At 39.7% G+C, this 17,272-nt stretch overlaps 1 protein-coding gene across 2 annotated transcripts in view; it reads left to right on the top strand.

The window, feature by feature from the left end:
* Positions 1 to 17,272, top strand: part of SETD7 (SET domain containing 7, histone lysine methyltransferase) — a 51,951-nt gene that overhangs the window by 11,887 nt on the left and 22,792 nt on the right. For both annotated transcript variants that reach the window (XM_053581849.1, XM_053581839.1), the window contains exon 4: positions 12,507 to 12,708. In XM_053581849.1, coding sequence (XP_053437824.1) covers positions 12,507 to 12,708 — 202 coding nt within the window. The remainder of the gene's footprint in view (positions 1 to 12,506; positions 12,709 to 17,272) is intronic.

Raw genomic sequence — 17,272 nt, 5'->3', positions numbered from 1 at the left:
AATCCTTGCTGAGTAGGAGTGGAAGCTAAAAGGGAGGATAGAATTCAGAACCCCCACTGCCCCCCACATACTTATGCTTTAAACCTTGTAGTTTGATAATGATAGCCAGTAATCGATAGGCTATTTGGGAAAATAGTCCAGCAGATCTGGTTGAATTCGGTGTTGCTTTACAGACCCACTACACTTGAGCTTCTGAACAAGTGTACCAAGAACAAACTACACATCAGCCCAAGACACTGGTCCCCTCAGGCCTAAGAGGTAGGCAAGTCGAGTGGTGCCTGAGACTTCCTGAGCACCTACCTTCCTCTGTCAGACTGGTTGGTTCTGGCCGTTGGCAGCTTCATCCACTAACCCATTTGCCTCATACAAATGCAGCAATTTGCGTGTGTGTCATAACATGAAAAAACTGAAGGTCAGGTTGAAGCAACCAGCCTAATTATCTTTAGACTAGAAATAAATGCATTAACTTTTCTTTTTCCATTGGAGGCATGAATCCACACATTTTTATACCTACCACTCAAACACCTGTAGAGACATCAGTCAGAGTAGAATCAAAGAATGGTAGTGTCAGGGAAGACCTCAAGCAGTCATCACGTCAGGTAGTCTTCAGATGGAAGAGGCTAATGCCTTGAGGGGAGAAGACCTCTATCATTACCTTAACTACTCAGTGAAGAAGCAGAGTGGAGACAGGATCTCAAAAGGCCACTATCACCTTTCTTGAGCCCAGTCCTGGTAATGTTGTGAGACATGTGCTTAAAGATTTGCTGTAAAATCAGAGAGACAGTCTTATCTCTGAAAAAGGGGCAGGGAATCTATTAGATGTTTCTAAGTAAGGGGTTTGCTTGTGGAGAAATCAGTTGTTTCTTCATAAAGCAACCTTTATTTATATTTGTCTTTTAATTTTTCTCACTGCTCCCACCCCTAGTTTTTAGGGTCTGATGTATTGGGTAAAATTAAGTGGAGCTCCTTTGCCTTTCCTGTTAGTCAGGAAACTTTTGTCTGGAAAAATTGCCCTCAAAGGCTGACAAAGGTCATGAAATAACAGGTGAGGGAACAAAAACTTTCTGTTGAAGAAAGCTGTTCGAACCTGTAGTGCTGGTTTATGTCTCCATCAAAGGGTTCATTTGCAATGAGAGTTTGGAAATAGAGAAGAAAGATCACAAAATGTAGTAATAGGAGATTTGGCCTGATGCATTCTAATCTTATATGAAAACTGAACCCGGGCAGATGCTTTATGAGAAGGATTTAAACAAATATAAACTGATATCAAGAAAATTCTGTAATCAGTTTTTCCTTTGACATAGAAAATGATAAACCTGGATAAGAAATTCAGATATCCAGATTGCCAGGAAAAATGGCTCTCTTAAATTTTTAACCAATTTCCTAGATAGAAGCAGGATATTTTTTTGAATTGCAAATATGATTGGCAGAATAAAAAAAACACAAGAGGTACAGACATGTAAAAAGTGAAAGTGCTCCCTTTTTCATAATCCCCACCCCATAGAAGTTACCACTGTCAGCAGAGAATTTGAGCATCTTAATTAAATATATGCAAGATAGCTATCTATTTCTAAGTTTTAATAATTGTATATATTTGTGGGGTACAGTGCGATTTTCTAGACATATGTACATTGTGCAGTGAACAAATCAGGGTAATTAGCATATTCATCACCTCAGACACTTGCTATTTCTTTATGGTGACAACATTCAAAATCCTCCTTTTTAGCTATTTTGAAGTATAGAGTATATCATTGTTGACTTCACTCACCCTAGTATGCAATTGAACACTAGGACCTATTCCTGTTATCTAACTATAACTTTACACCTTCTGACCAACCTCTCCCATCCTCCCCTTCCCACTCTTCCCAGCCCCCGTTACCACTATTCTACTCTCTAATTCTGTGAGAATAGAATTAAGCTTCCACATAGGGGCCAGGCGTGGTGGTTCACATCTGTAATCCTAACATTCTGGGAGGCTGAGGTGAGAGGATCTCTTGAGCTCATGAGTTCGAGACCAGACCGAGTCAGAGTAAGATCCCATTTCCACTAAAAATAGAAAAATTAGCCTGGTATTGTGGTGGGCACTTGTAGTCTCAGCTATTCAGGAGGCTGAGGCAGGAGCACTTGAACCCAGGATCTGAGGTTGCAATGGAGCTAGGCTGAAACCATGGCACTCTAGCCTGGGCAACAGAGTGAGATTCTGTCTCAAAAAAACAAGCACACAAAAAGAAAGGTTCCACATATGAGGGGGATCATTTGGTGTGTGTCCTAATGTGTTTGGCTTATTTCACTTAACAGAGTATCCTCTGGGTCCATTCATGTTGTTACAAACAACAGAATTTTTTCTGTTGAATAGTATTCCACTCTGTATGTGGAATTTTTTCTGTTGAATAGTATTCCACTCTGTATGTATATCACATTTTCTTTATCCTTCTGTTAAGGATAAAGACACTTAGGTTGATTCCCTATCTTGACTTGTGAACAGTGCTGCAGTAAACGGAGAGCACGTGTCTATCTCTTCCACATACTGAATAAATAGCTATCTGTTTCAATCAGTTTAAATAGTATTGTTTACCTGTTCTTTTTTTTAACATTATTTATTTACTTATTTATTTTTTTAGAGTCTTACTTTGTCACCCTCGGTAGAGTGCCGTGGCATCACATAGCTCACAGCAACCTCCAGCTCTTGGGCTTAGACGATTGATTCTCTTGCCTCAGCCTCCCGAGTAGCTGGGACTACAGGCACCTGCCACAACACCTGCCTATTTTTTTGTTGCAGTTTGACCGGGGCCGGGCCTGAACCCACCAGCCTCAGTATATGGGGCCGGCGCCCTACTCACTGAGCCACAGGTGCCACCCTGTTTACCTGTCCTTAGGTCTCTCTGATTTAGAACATTTAGTTTTGAGATCAAGATTTAGTCTTTCCCTCATCATGTGACAAAATGTAGAACAGGAAAGCTAAGTTACTACAACTGGCTTACTTAGATGGAAACCTAAAGTCAGACCACTCATCTTTTACCAGATGGTTTATCCCACAAATGAGGAATGAATGGAAAAATTAACTCTATTTTTTTTAAATTATCTTTTCAAACAGCTGTTATTTTCCATTCCTCCTCCCCGCCCCCTTTTTAGGAGGGAAGAAGAAAATTGTCCTAAGAGGAAGCAACTGAAACTTCTTTACGTCTACTATAGTCCTGGGGAATTTATACAGCGAAGTACAAAGAATCTTGGGGCTTTGTTAGTGTGGACCTGGAATCTGTCAGGCCCCAGCAGATATGCTGGAGTGCTGTGGAGTATTATAAAAATGCTTAGCGTTCAAAATACTTTGATATATATACATTTCTAATTTTTATGCTAATCCTCAATACTAGATGTTTATTTTAATGTATCTTTCCTTAATTGCTCACCTTTCGATTATAATGCATGAACCTAAAGGCAGGACTTCTTACGATCCTAGAATGGTAACAAGAAAGAGTTATATCAGGCAGATTAGCTTTGGAGGGTTGTGGACTGTTAGGGAGTCATGTGGGTTTTAGAGCCTGATGGTAAGCTAAAGATGAGGTAATCATTTGTTTTTATTTATTTGTTTTTTCGTTGGTAATGCTTCTCTTTGACATGCTAGTTAGATTTCAAAGTGCCTACTACTCGGGCTCATTCTCCTGTGCCCAAGTGACTTTCTGATGTTGATTTGCTACATTAAGGTTTCCAGCCAAAAGGGCTCCTTAGGGTTTATTACTTGTTAAGTAACCTAAGTGAGGCCACTGTTTGATGAGGCGCTGAGAAAGGCAGACGTTTTCCAGGTGTCAGGTCCACGCAGGCTTTCTTGTTAGTTTTTAGAAAGTGCCTGGTCATATTTCAAAAAAATTACAGTTGGAATGGACTCCTGGACTCCCACACAAGGCAAAAGTCCCTTCTATGTTCCTGACACTCATCCGGTTTTTGTTGGAACCAGGCTCAGCAAATATATTTATCTGTATTCTAACAAACAGTTCTGATTAAGGCAAAAAAAAGTTGTGACATCCAAGAAGAAAGGGAGCGGAAAAGAAATGGATAACTTTGAATATCTACCATGTGTTCAACACTGGACACATTGCCTTTATAACTGTCTGTCGAGTATGTTTTGTAATCCCATATCATAGGTTAGGAAACTAAGGCACAGAGTGGCTAAGTAAATTGCCAAAGGTCACCTAGTCAATAAAGGTTAGAGCTGGGATTCAAGCCTTGGTGAGTTCCAATTCTACATCTACTACCGTCTTCCACCTAGAAGCAAGAAAGTAGCCATGATCCGGACTGCCTGTCCCCTGTGCTTTAATTTTACTTGAGGTCGCTCATTAGCTATATTTGTGAAATGTTAAAAGGAGTCCTGCAGTGAATTCAGTTACTTTCTTACAGGAGCTTTAACAGTTTGGTAGGAACTTGGCAGATTGTTGGAAGGTTTTCCTGAGGAATGAATTCAGAAGATTTCTGTTGTAACTAGCTGAACTTCTGTTTTCTTATTTATAAAATGAAGATAATTATACCTGTTTCTCAGAGTTGTGATTGAATGAGAAAACCTGTAAAGACTTTGTAGACTCCCAACAATAAAGAATAAATAAATAAATAAATAAAAGACTTTGTAGACTAGAGGAGAGCACCTAGAAGTTACTCAGGGAAAGGATGGATTACTATCTTTTGTCATTATTGTTATTATTAGTTAATAACAGCAAATAAGAGAGTGTCTTAGTTTGGGATGCAAAAACAAATTCTGTTGACTGGGTGGCTTAACCAACAAACATTTATCAGTCATAGTTCTAGAGGCTGGGAAGTTCAAGATTAAGGCACCAGCAGATTTGGTGTATATTGAGGGCCCACATCTTGGTTTTCACACGGCCATTTTCTGTTATAACCTCACATGGCAGAGAGGAGAAGGAGAGAAAGCAAGCTCTTTGATGTCTTTTTATAAGGACACTAATCCCATCCAAGAGGGCTTTGCCTTCAAGACTGAATTTCCTGTCAAACTCCCCACCTCTTAAAACCATCACATTGGGGGTTAGGATTTCAACATGTGAATTTCAGGGAGACATAAACATTCAGTCCATAGCAGAAAATTTTCTTAGAGTTTATTTTTATTTTTATTTTTTGAGACAGAGGCTCAAGCTGTCACCCTGGGTAGAGTGCCATGGCATCACAGCTCACAGCAACTTCCAACTCCTGGGCTCAAGCGATTCTCCTGCCTCCACCTCCCAAGTAGCTGGGACTACAGGCATCCGCCACAATGCCCGGCTATTTTTTGGTTGCAGCCATCATTGTTGTTTGGCGGGCCTGGGCTGGATTTGAACCCACTAGCTCAAGTGTATGTGGCTGGCGCCTTAGCCACTTGAGCCACAGGCGCTGAGCCTCTTAAGAGTTTATTTTTAGAAAGTAAAATTTTTACTAGTTCTTTTTTTTTTTTTGGCAGTTTTTGGCGGGGGCTGGGTTTATACCTGCCACCTCCATCTTATGGGGCTTTGAGCCACAGCCGCCACCCACTAATTTTTCTTCAGATATTTTACTGTTAGGGACTTGGTAAAAATCAGATCCTATAGACTGATAGATCTTCTCTTAGAGGGTAAAAGTCCACTTTGAAGATAGCACAAAATATTACATGGAAGCATTCAACTTGCTTATCACACCTTGAAAGAAGCTGAAGCTTCAGTTAGGAAATAGGTCCAGCAATGGGTGGAGTCGTCTTCTTTACATAGTTGACTGTATTTTAAGACATACATATTGTCATACAAAATAGTTCCTAAAACAATGTTTTTTGAGACAGAGCCTCACTATGTCACCCTCGGTAGAGTCCGTGGCGTCACAGCTCACAGCAACCTCAAAATCTTGGGCTTAAGTGATTCTCTTGCCTCAGCCTCCCAAGTAGCTGAAACTACGGGCATTAAAATAATATTTTAATACTAAATGCCACAATTTAATTTGGTTAGAGATGGAAATTTAAAGTAGAATTATGATTCATTTTTAAATTTTCTGTTGGTTCTTATATTGTTGTAGCTGACAAAAGCAAAAGAACACGGGGGAACGGAATTTAGGCCCTGTCTGGTAAAGAGCCCAAAATCTAGATCCTAAAACCATGAAGAAGAGCCAAAACTGTTAAATCCCTAGGAACACTTTTGTGTATTCAGATGCTAAAGGGAATTTTTAAATGAATATACAGCAACGTTTGAAAAAAGACAGATATTTCACTCTAAGTGAATAATTGTAAAAATTCTCTGTCTTTGTAAGTTATATCTCCCAATTTAATTAATTGCTGGAAACTTAATTCTAAGTGCAAGAGCTTTGATAAAGTGGGTAAAAATGATCTATGCATGTGCAGGGAAAGAAATTTAATTAAAACTGATGTTTTAATTTCCTCTACATTTTCCAATTGTTTGATGCAGATGTTAATACCAGAAAAATCAAACAATTAAAACACTATTTTTGTAATTTCTTGACATAAGAATCTGCCAAGATATTGAAAAGAACTCTAAGGGAATGCGAGTTAGGAACATTGTGTAAAGTGTGATCCCATTTTGGCTAAAATAACAAAAAACAAAAGATGGGAAAATACATGATATATAAATGAAAAAAGTCTTAAGTGCTATAGTCCAAATTGGGTAAGAGTACTGGGAATTTCTACTTTCTACTTAGTAGTACTTAATTTGTTTTTTATTCATTATTTGTTTTACAATAAACACTTTTTAAACGTAAAAGTGCTTTTATTCCATCCTTCCCCCATTCACTTGGATCACTCATAAGTTATTGCAGAGGAATCTTTTTTTGCTTGTTTTTTAAAGTAGATTTTAAGCAGTTTTATAAATTTCTTTGATTATTCCAGTGTCTCATAACTGGTGATGATGCTTTTAAAACCAGTTTCTTAGTAGAAAGCTTGCCATCATATGAATATGCATGCCTAATAATAATAGCTACTATTTATTTTAGCAATCACTATGTGCTAGACAATTCTGAGCACTTGATGTATATTAACCCATTTAATACTTACAACAACCTTATTAGTAGCTGCAGTTTACAAATGAAGAAATGAAATAGAGAGAGAGAGTTTAAGAAACTTTCCTAATATAAAGAGTTTAAGAAACTTCCCTAACTCACAGATTGTACACGAAAGGGCAGAGGGGAAACTTGCCCTTTCCCCTGAAAGTTTTCTGAAACATCAACTCACAATTCAGGCAGAAGATGAGAAGAGATTAATTAATAAGAGTGATTTTTTTTTTTTTGCAGTTTTTGGCCAGGGCTGGGTTTGAACCCACCACCTCCAGCATATGGGGCTGGCGCCTTACTCCGCTGAGCCACAGGTGCCGCCCTTATAAGAGAAAAGATTTATTTACCATGCCCATGGAGAGGAATCACAGAGTGACAACCCAGTTTTGCAAAAGAGTTTAGATATCTTTATGTAGGCCTTTTAGAGGGGAGGGGGGTAATCGAGGAGTTTAGGACATAGGCAGTTGCTAGGGAGGTTGCTAGGAAGGAGAAATGGGTGGGGGAGAAATAGATTGACTTGTAGATTAACCTGGGAGACCGGTGTTTAAGACCCTAGGGATTTGGGCCAAGTTCACCACCTTTTAGACCCTCATTCCTAAAATATTTTGAGATAACAGGAAGTGGGAAGGGGAGTCAATTGTCCCCTTGAATCCTCTGATCAGGCCAGTCCAATTTATGCAGATAGAGAGAAAGCCCCTTCCTGTGTTTCTTGACCTTGAAGGGCCTTCAGTTCAGAATATTCTTTATACTAGGGAGTCATATGTTGGGTTGAAATTTCCTAAGCTCCTTCAAGTCATATCTAAGTAATATAAAAAATACTCTCAGCACTTGAATAACAGGCTCTCTCTCAATAGGCTCATGCTCAATCTCATCTTCTCAAAGCAAAATTATCCCAGTTTCCACATTTATTCTTTCTTTTGGGACTATTACTTGAAAATATGCTGTTTCTGTGTTGGGGAGGAATACATGGTGTATATTTCCAAATTTTTTCCCATAAAGGACTTATAATCCAGTTAGAGAAAAAGGACACATAAATTTAATGTCAGTAAAGACATAGCGTGTTCTGTAACAGTAAATGACTTGGCTCCAGTGAGTGATGTGGGCTGCAGGGTTGCAGAGGTCAGGGCAGACTTTGCAGGAATGTAGGGCTCCCCATGGAAGATGACAGGCTCTGTTTAGGACAGTGACAGGGTAGACTTGCTGCAGAACACAACTCTCAACCCAATTTCAGCAAGAAAGATTAGAAAGCTACTTCTATACTTAGTTTCCAAATATGACTAATACTGGACAAAGGGGCTCAGCTGCCTGTGCGGAAACAGGGGATAGTTCCACCAACCTTTATTGTCAGAAGGCCAGTAATTCTGGAGAACAGTGAGAGTAGCCTTCCACGACTGTTCTGCCCTTCCATTTCCAAAAGCACAGTTTTATACATAAAAGTTCAAAGTAAAAACCATATTAACCCTTATCTTAAACAATAATCAGCCTAACTCATAATTACATCTTCAGTTCAAAAGTTAGTCGCCTAGACCGAGCATGGTGCTCCTGGCTATACTCCTAGTACTCTGGAAGGCCAAAGAGGGTGGACCACTAGAGCTTAGGAGTTCCAGACCAACCTGAGCAACTAAAAAAAAAAAGAAAGAAAGAAAAACTAGCCAGGTATCTTGGCAGGTGCCTGAAGCCTCAGCTACTCAGGAAGCAGGAGGATTGCTTGAGCCCAAAGTTTGAGGTTGCTGTGAGCAAGATTGATGCCGTAGCACTACCCATGGCGACAGAATAAGACTAGGTGTCTCAAAAAAAAAATTTAATCTCCTAAATCAATTGCCCTAAACTACTCAAGACTGACATTTTTAGGTTGGAGCTCAATTTTCTAAACACGAATGGGAGACGTGAGGTGAAGGTCACGTAGCACCTAAATTGACTAGACCAGCTGTGTCGTTGGCCCCACCCTGACTGACTCCATCTAATTCTCACTTCATATGCTCTCATGACCAGACATTAACATTTTATTGTCTACAAGATATTGTCATTTCTCGTATTTTCTTTCTTTTTTGTACAGTAAAAAGTCAGAAGTTTGAGAATATTTATTATTATAATACCTAAGGTTATTTTGGTTTTCAATGAAAAAAGGAAAAACAAAAGAAAATATGACCCATAACTTGAAGTCTTCAGTGATTTTAAAAGTTTGTCCATGTATGTTTTAAGGGTTGCAAAGAAGAATATAATATGGAAGGTAAATCTAGAGAGGTCAGTGAGTAAACTAATATTAAGTAGACGATTCTAGAGCAGGAATCAGCAGACTTTTTCTATATAGGGTGAGATAGTAAAAATTAGGCTTTGTGGGCCACTTACCATTTTTGTTGCAACTATTCAATTCTTCCACTATAATACGAAAGCAATCATAGAAGATACAAAAAGGAATGTGTGTGGCTGTGTTCCAATAAAACTTTATCGCTTACAATGCATGTTGTAATAGTTTAAGTGTTCATAAAAAAATACACAGACTAAATAGCTTAAATGATTAAAAAAAAAAAACTTTATTTATCAAAACAGATAGCAGGCATGATTTGCCAGCCTTGGCAGGCCTACAATCCTAGCACACTGGGAGGCCAAGGTGGGTGGATGGCTTGAGCTCAGGTGTTGGAGACTAGTGTGAGGAAGAGTGAGATCCCATCTCTATTCAAAATAGGCAAAACTACCCAGGTATGATGGTGGGCACCTGTCTCAGCTACTGGGCAGGCTGAGGCAAGACAATCACTTGTGCCCAAGATATTGAGGGGTTGCTGTGAGCTATGATGATGCCATGGTGCTCAACTCAGGGTGACAGAATGAGACTTCGTCTCAAAAAAAGAAAAGAAAGAAAGAAAGAAAAGGTAGTACCTTGAATGCCAGTCTAAGAAACTTGTCTCTTATTTCCTCAGTGACACAGGATTACAAAGTCATCATTTTTATTGCCCTAGAGTACCCAGATCATGTGTGTAACATGCTCCTTTTGTCATCAGATCCCATCCAAGTTACCATAAGAAGTTACCAAGAAAAACTAAGTTGTGTCCTCAGATGCCAGATAATAAAACAGTAGCAATAATTCAGTAAGATTTGCTCTTCAGTGCTTTAATTTGCATTTGTATGCCTGAAGTCAGCTGAGCTGAGAAGGAAAGGACAGTTTGTTAAGGACAGGTATGTTAAGATAGGCTCCTTTGGTAAGAGGGGTTGAGACAAGCTACTGAATATGGTTGGGGGAAGTTTGTGCAAGTCTATGATTTTTTTTTAACTGATTTGCGAGACCTGTGCTTTGTAGGTTTGATTATAAACCTGAGAAAATTGGCAAACTAGACCGTCAGGGGATCATTCTACCCAAACACACACAGGATGTTTTGAATGCTGCTGAGAGTCCAGAGGCAATAGGGTTGCCAGGATTAGCTAATAAAAATCCAGGACACTCAGTCTAGTTTGAATTTCAGATAAACAAAAAATAATTTTTTAGTATAAGTATTCCCAAATATTGAATGGGACATGATTATACAGCACTTAATTTTTTGTTGTTGTTTACTGAAATTCAAACTTAAATGAATGGGTCATCCTGTATTTTATCTGGAAATTCTAAAAATGAAGATAAATTAATATTAATAGTTTTTTGCACTAGATATGGAATCATTATGTCATTTGATAAGTTATTCTTTACCAAGGTTGTTTTTTTTTTAACTCTGAGAGTCTGATGATAGTCAAATCTCATTAATTCTGACCTCACTACTTTAGAATTTTGATTATTTATTCCAGGACTATGCTAAAGTGCCCTTTATTCTCTTCACGAATCTAGTAAGACTATTTGTTATTGATAGTACAAACAAAACTGAAAGAAAACTGTCTCCTCGGGAGACTGCACGTAGTGTAATTACAGTATAATCAGAAGCTACCATTACTTAGGCTGTGCTTTTCATTTAATAATTATAGTATATACTCAAACAAGACTTTACTAGGCAGAGTCAGGTGGAGCCACCTAAGCCCCATTGCCCACTTTGCACGCTGCACGATCCAGTACACGGCGAGTCTTGCCAGCTGTCTTATAGATGTGTTTGTTTTGTTCATCATGCCCTCCTAGATCCTCACATAAAGCTGCCTACATAGAAGGTGCACAATGAATGTTTACTAGTTAAATTAATGGATGAATCCTATGTGCACATCTTAAAATAATCTAGCTGTCTTTGTTTCTAAATTTCTTACATTTTGAATTTCAAAAATAATCTAGGGCCAGGTATGGCGGCTCATGCCTGTAATCCTAGCCCTTTGGAAGGCCAAGTTGGTAGGATTGCTAGAAGCCAGGAGTTTGAGATCAGCCTAAGCAAGAGCCAGACTCCATCTCTACAAAAAAATAGTAAAATTAGTTAGATGTTATGGCCAGGTGCTGGTAGTCCCAGATACTTAGGAAGCTGAGGCAGCAGGATTTCTTGAGCCCAGGAGTTTGAGGTTGCTATGAACTATCATCATACCATGGCACTTTAGTCCAGGTAACAGAGCGAGATCCTGTTTCAAAAAAACAAACAACAACAACCAAAAAAACCTGGCTGGTCTTTCCCTTATTTCAAATTTCAGTACATAAAGGGAATGTTTGGTAAAGTTACTTTCATTGCATAAGGGTCTTTTGAGAGGCTAACACTGAAGACATTTCTGAACTCCCAAATGTGTCTGGTAAGGGAGGGAGAGGTGCTAGTGAAATCACCAAGAGCATCCCTGAGAGCTTTCATCTAGGTAGGACCATGAGTCTCAAACTATCCGGTTGCTGATAGCATTAGCAGGGTTGAGCCTGCAGTCCTGCTGTCTCCTTACTGACCCACACTGGCCATGATCACGTGTGTAGATATGGATACAGTATATGTATACATACACACACATAATTATATACACATACTTAAATAAATCCCCATGCATCTTCCAAAGAGATGCAAAGGAATTCTTTCAACTAGATACCAGTTATGGCTATCACTGAAAAACAATACATCAATGACTTGAAACAAATACATCGGCATTACATATTCTAAGCCACATTTTTATAATTAGAGATCGATCACTATATACAAGTCATCAGAAAGATCCTTAAAAACTACCAGTGAATTCTGGACCAATCTTGAGGGAAATTAAACACGAGTGGTTTATGTGTGGAAGGGGAACATCAGAATTTCTATTGCCTGGAATAGGTTGGCATCTAGCCTTGGAAACATATCCAGGTGAGACTTGTTTACAATTTCCAATTGTGCCTTTTTTTTATTTCCCCCAGCAGAGAAAAAAGATTAATAGGAACCAGGAGATTGGGCTTTAAAACTCTCTCTTTTTTTTTTCCTAATCTTACCTGTATCTCTGAAGTATTTTTCCTAGCAGTCTGTCAGAATACAGGGGGGACGCACTGAACACCTGTCAGGGCTGAAAAGCGCTGGGCCTGCAGTCCTGATTCTTTCTTTTAAGAGAGTTGAATCATGGTCTGACTATTCCATTTGTTCTCCCTTCTCTCACAGCACCCTGGAGGGGTATTATGTGGATGATGCCCTGCAGGGCCAGGGAGTTTACACTTACGAGGATGGAGGAGTTCTCCAGGGCACGTATGTAGATGGAGAGCTGAATGGTCCAGCCCAGGAATACGACACTGATGGGAGGCTGATCTTCAAGGGGCAGTATAAAGATAACATTCGGCATGGAGTGTGCTGGATATACTACCCAGTAAGCCTATGACTGTTCACTTTGCTGAAGATAACATATTTTAAGAAAATGCTTTTACTCTTCACCATGAAGAGTAAATGTATTCTCTACATTAGAACTTGTGAAGCTGTGAAACCTGAGAGTCACCATAGCTGAAACCAAGAGTGAAGGACCTGCCCTCTCACTGTTACTTACTACTGACTTAGATGGTTGGTCCTTGAATCTACTACTAAGTATTTTTCAGTGTTGTTTTGGGAAGGAATGACTAATCATGATTAAAACAAATTGGGACATGCTTTTTTTTTTTTTTTTTGCAATTTTTGGCCTGGGCTGGGTCTGAACCCGCCACCTCCAGTATATGGGGTCGACACCCTATTCCTTTGAGCCACAGGCGCCACCCCATACTGGGGGATTTTTATTGTTATTGTTTTTTTTTTTTTTTGAGACAGTCTCACTATGTCACCTTCAGTAGAGTGCTGTGGCATCACAGCTCACAGCAACCTCAAACTCTTGGGCTTAAGTGATTCTCTTGCCTCAGCCTCCCAAGTAGCTGGAACTACAGACACCCGCTACAGGACCTGGCTATTTTTTTGTTGCAATTGTCATTGTTGTTTAGCAGGCCGGGGCCAGGTTTGAACCTGCCAACCTTGGTGTATGTGGCCAGCGCCCTAACCACTGAGGTATGGGCACTGAGCCAGGGACATACTGGTTTTATTGTACCACTAATACAGGCAAAGTATAATGCTTTTAATTCTTTTGGCCTACAAAAAGAATGGTGGAATACCTCACTGTTGCTATTGTATTCTCTGTTTTTTGTATGTAAGAACTAATCTAGCAATTTCCAGTCTTTGGGGGGCATACTACACTGTTGTTGCTTGATTGTATAATTCTGCTCACTACATTTTATGGTGCTTTATGACTTGTCTTGCTTTAAATTAAGGTGATTAAAATTAACTTGCCTTTGAGTATTTGAAAGCGTTTTATATTTCCAAAGCTTATTACAGCAAAAAGATATGGCAAAAACCTGTGGTTAGGAATTAATGCTCTAATTTTTGTTTGCATTTCAAATATCCCATCTGTTGTCTAGTGAATTTCCAAAAAATTTTTCAGAAAATAGGCCTTAGAAAATATTTTATTTAATACTATATTTTGTTCAGAACTTAAGTCCAAATGCATTTTTTACTCGGAAACCTATCTTCTTATGATTAAAAAGCATTAATAAAAACAAATAATCAATTACATGTACAGCAAGAAAAACAGTCCTAGCTAAATCTACGTACACATTATTATTCTTGAAAAAGTCATACTCAAGGAACTTTTCTAGATTCTTCTAAGAAAAGAATGTTGTAAATTAAACATTTTCTAAGAATGACTAAAGCATTTACCTATCCTCTAGGTAGGGCCTGGGATTGAAAGATCAAAAATTGTAGCATTTACTGCTTAGGAGAAGGCCAGCAGACTGGTAGGAAGCAGTAGTGGCACTGCCCAGCTGAGGAAGACTAAGACTTTGCTTCATGAGCCGCCAGGTTGGGTATCTGGCTGCAAAGTGCCTGGGAGCTGCTGCTGTGACACTGCATCTCGACATCATGGAAAGTGGAACATGGGGATGGGTGTAGGGAAAAGGTGAAGTATGGATTACTGCATTCTCCTACGCCCTGGCATTTCATTTGTGGCTGTCATCAATTACGGCCCCTGGATGAGGTCAAAGATGCACCAAGACTGGTGAATTTGTATTTGTCTCACTCAACATAGCTGTTATATTTTGAGACCTAGAAATGCAGCTACATTTTAATCTTTAGCCCTAATTATCTTATTAAACACCAAAGAAGACTCTGCCTGAGGAAAGAAGCACTGTTGAGCTAAATAGCAGCCATTGTCCTATTAACCCCCACTACTAGGGCAATGGGTGTCAGCAGGTGTCAGATCCTGCCCTCTCAGCAATCAAATGAATAATTCCTCCTCCCACCAGGAGGAGCCAATGAGCACCGGAGAGAAAGGGGCAGCTTCTTCCCCAGTGTTCTCTGATACAGCAGGCAAGGACTTTTCTGTGACAAGGGGCCAAGGCAGAAACAAGGGGATGAAAAAAATATGATTTTTTCCCCCTATGGTACATATTTATAAGTTCACTCTAAGGACGGTTTGTTTCTTTCAAAAATTTACCTTGGAACCATGATATAAAATTTTTAATTAAAAATTAATAACTTGGGGATCTGTGCCTGTGGCTAAAGCGGCTAAGGCACCAGCCACATACACCTGAGCTGGCGGGTTCGAATCCAGCCCGGGCCCACCAAACAACAATGAAGGCTGCAACCAAAAAATAGCCAGGCGTTGTGGCGGGCGCCTATAGTCCCAGCTACTTGGGAGGCGGAGGCAGGAGACTTGCTTGAGCCCAGGTGTTAGAGGTTGCTGTGAACTGTGATGCCACAGCACTCTACCCAGGGCGACAGCTTGAGGCTCTGTCTCAAAAAAAAATAAAGAGAAAGATTAATAACTCGGCTCCCCGCCTGTAGCTCAGCGATTAGGGCGCTAGCCACATACACCAGAGCTGGCGGGTTGGAACCCAGCCTGGGCCTGCCAAACAACTATAACCCAAAAAATAGCCAGGCGTTGTAGCAGGCGCTTGTAGTCCCAGCTACTTGGGAGGCTGAGGCAAGAGAATCGCTAAAGCCCAAGAGTTTGAGGTTGCTGTGAGCTGTGATGTCACAGCACTCTACCAGGGCGACATAGTAAGACTCTGTCTAAAAAAAATAATTATAACTCCTTTTGGAAAGAATTTCTCCTTGATTATTCTAGATCTAGACAAATAAATCCATTTGCTCCAAAACCAAAAATATAAAGCATTTAAGGGAAAAAGATATGAAACCCTAGAAAGACTTGTTTTAAATAAATAGTGTATTAATGGTTTACATTATTTATAGCATATAAGAAGAACAAATACTGTAACATGCTTTAGCTATATAAAATCATTGAAAGCGGCTCCGGCTCAGCACCCATAGCACAGTGGTTACGGTGCTGGCCACATGCACCATGGTTGGCAGGTTCGAACCCGGCCAGGCCAGCTAAACAACAGTGACAACTGCAACAAAAAAATAGCTTGGCATTGTGGTGAGCGCCTGTAGACCTACCTACTTGGGAGGCTGAGGCCAGAGAATCGCTTAAGCCCAAGTGATGCCACAGCACTCTACTGGGGGCAACATAGTGAGACTCTGTCTCAAAACAAAAAACAAAAAAAGTCACCGAAAGCCTGACGGCAGGTCTTGCAAAAAATATCATCTTCATTTATGCTTGGTTATTAAACATTAACTTGGGGAGGAGAAAAGCAATTACTATATTCCTAATCATTTTCTGTCCATGAAAAAAATGCTAAGTATTTTTCTTTCTATGGATGTGCTCTGATTCCTTTTAAATTTATAACCTTGTTCCTCCAAAGAGCAATTAGACTATGGTGAACTGTAAATGTGGTGTTATAGCTCACAGCAACCTCAAGTGATCCTCTTGCCTCAGCTCCCAAGTAGCTGGGATTACAGGCGCCTGCCACAACACCCAGCTATATTTTTAGAGATAGGGTCTCACCCTTGCTCAGGCTGGTTTTGAACTCCTGAACTCGAGCAATCTACCCACCTCGGCCTCCCAGAGTGCTAGGATTACAGGCATTAGCCTCTGGCCCCTCCTTTCTGTTTTTTTTATTTGTTTGTTTTTTGTTTTCTTTTTTGTTTGTTTTTTGAGACAGAGCCTTGCTCTGTCACCCTGACTAGAGTTCAGTGGGTTGTCATAGCTCACAGCAACTTCAAACTCCTGGCCTAAAGCAATCCTCCTGCCTCAGTCTGCTGAGTAGCTACTCAGATGCGGACACTCTCTTGCACAGACTGGTCTCTGAGCTCACTTGATCCTCACACCTAGGCCTCCCAGAGTGCTAGAATTATAGGTTCCAGACACTGCGTCTGGGCTCCTATTGCTCCCAGCAGCATCAGAGATCAAAAGTCATCCTACATCACTGACTCTGAGTAGCTGTTCTTAAATCTTTGAGTCAGAGAAATTAACCAAGCTTTTAGAAGATGTCATGACATTACCATTATTCTGTCAAACCCACAAAGGTCTTAGATTTTCATATTTATACCATAAGGACCTTTGGATGTGGTGTAAAAAAAAGAAACCTCTCTGGTACCCTAGAGTAAATTATTCATTGCTTTTTTTTTTTCCTGGTATCCCAGTTCAATTCAAAAAAGTATTTAATGGACCACCTATTGTGTTCCTAGCACTTACCAAGATAAAGAATTATACATTAGTCTCTGCCTGAAAGTACTCAGTGACTCTCAGGAATGAAGTAAATTTTCAGAGTTAAGCAAGAAGCTTTTGTGCTGGAAGGCAGGAGGGAGCTGTAAATAAAGAGGGGAAAAGAAGTGATATAAGAGGGAGCAGAATTTAGTTGGTCTTTTTTTTTTTTTTCACTTTCCTTCTAACTCCAAAAAAAGGTGATGGCATAGGATTCTCAGAAAGGTAGACAGTATCCAGAAGTCCTTTTCTTTATCTCTTAGAAAATGTAGAGAACTCTATCTTTATTAATGGACACTATATTTATTCTCAA

Source organism: Nycticebus coucang, chromosome 1 (genome assembly GCF_027406575.1).
Source record: "Nycticebus coucang isolate mNycCou1 chromosome 1, mNycCou1.pri, whole genome shotgun sequence".
In the NCBI taxonomy this organism is placed as follows: Eukaryota; Metazoa; Chordata; class Mammalia; order Primates; family Lorisidae; genus Nycticebus; species Nycticebus coucang.
The sequence above is the reverse complement of the archived record's forward strand: the minus strand, read 5'-3'. Positions and strand labels throughout refer to the sequence as shown.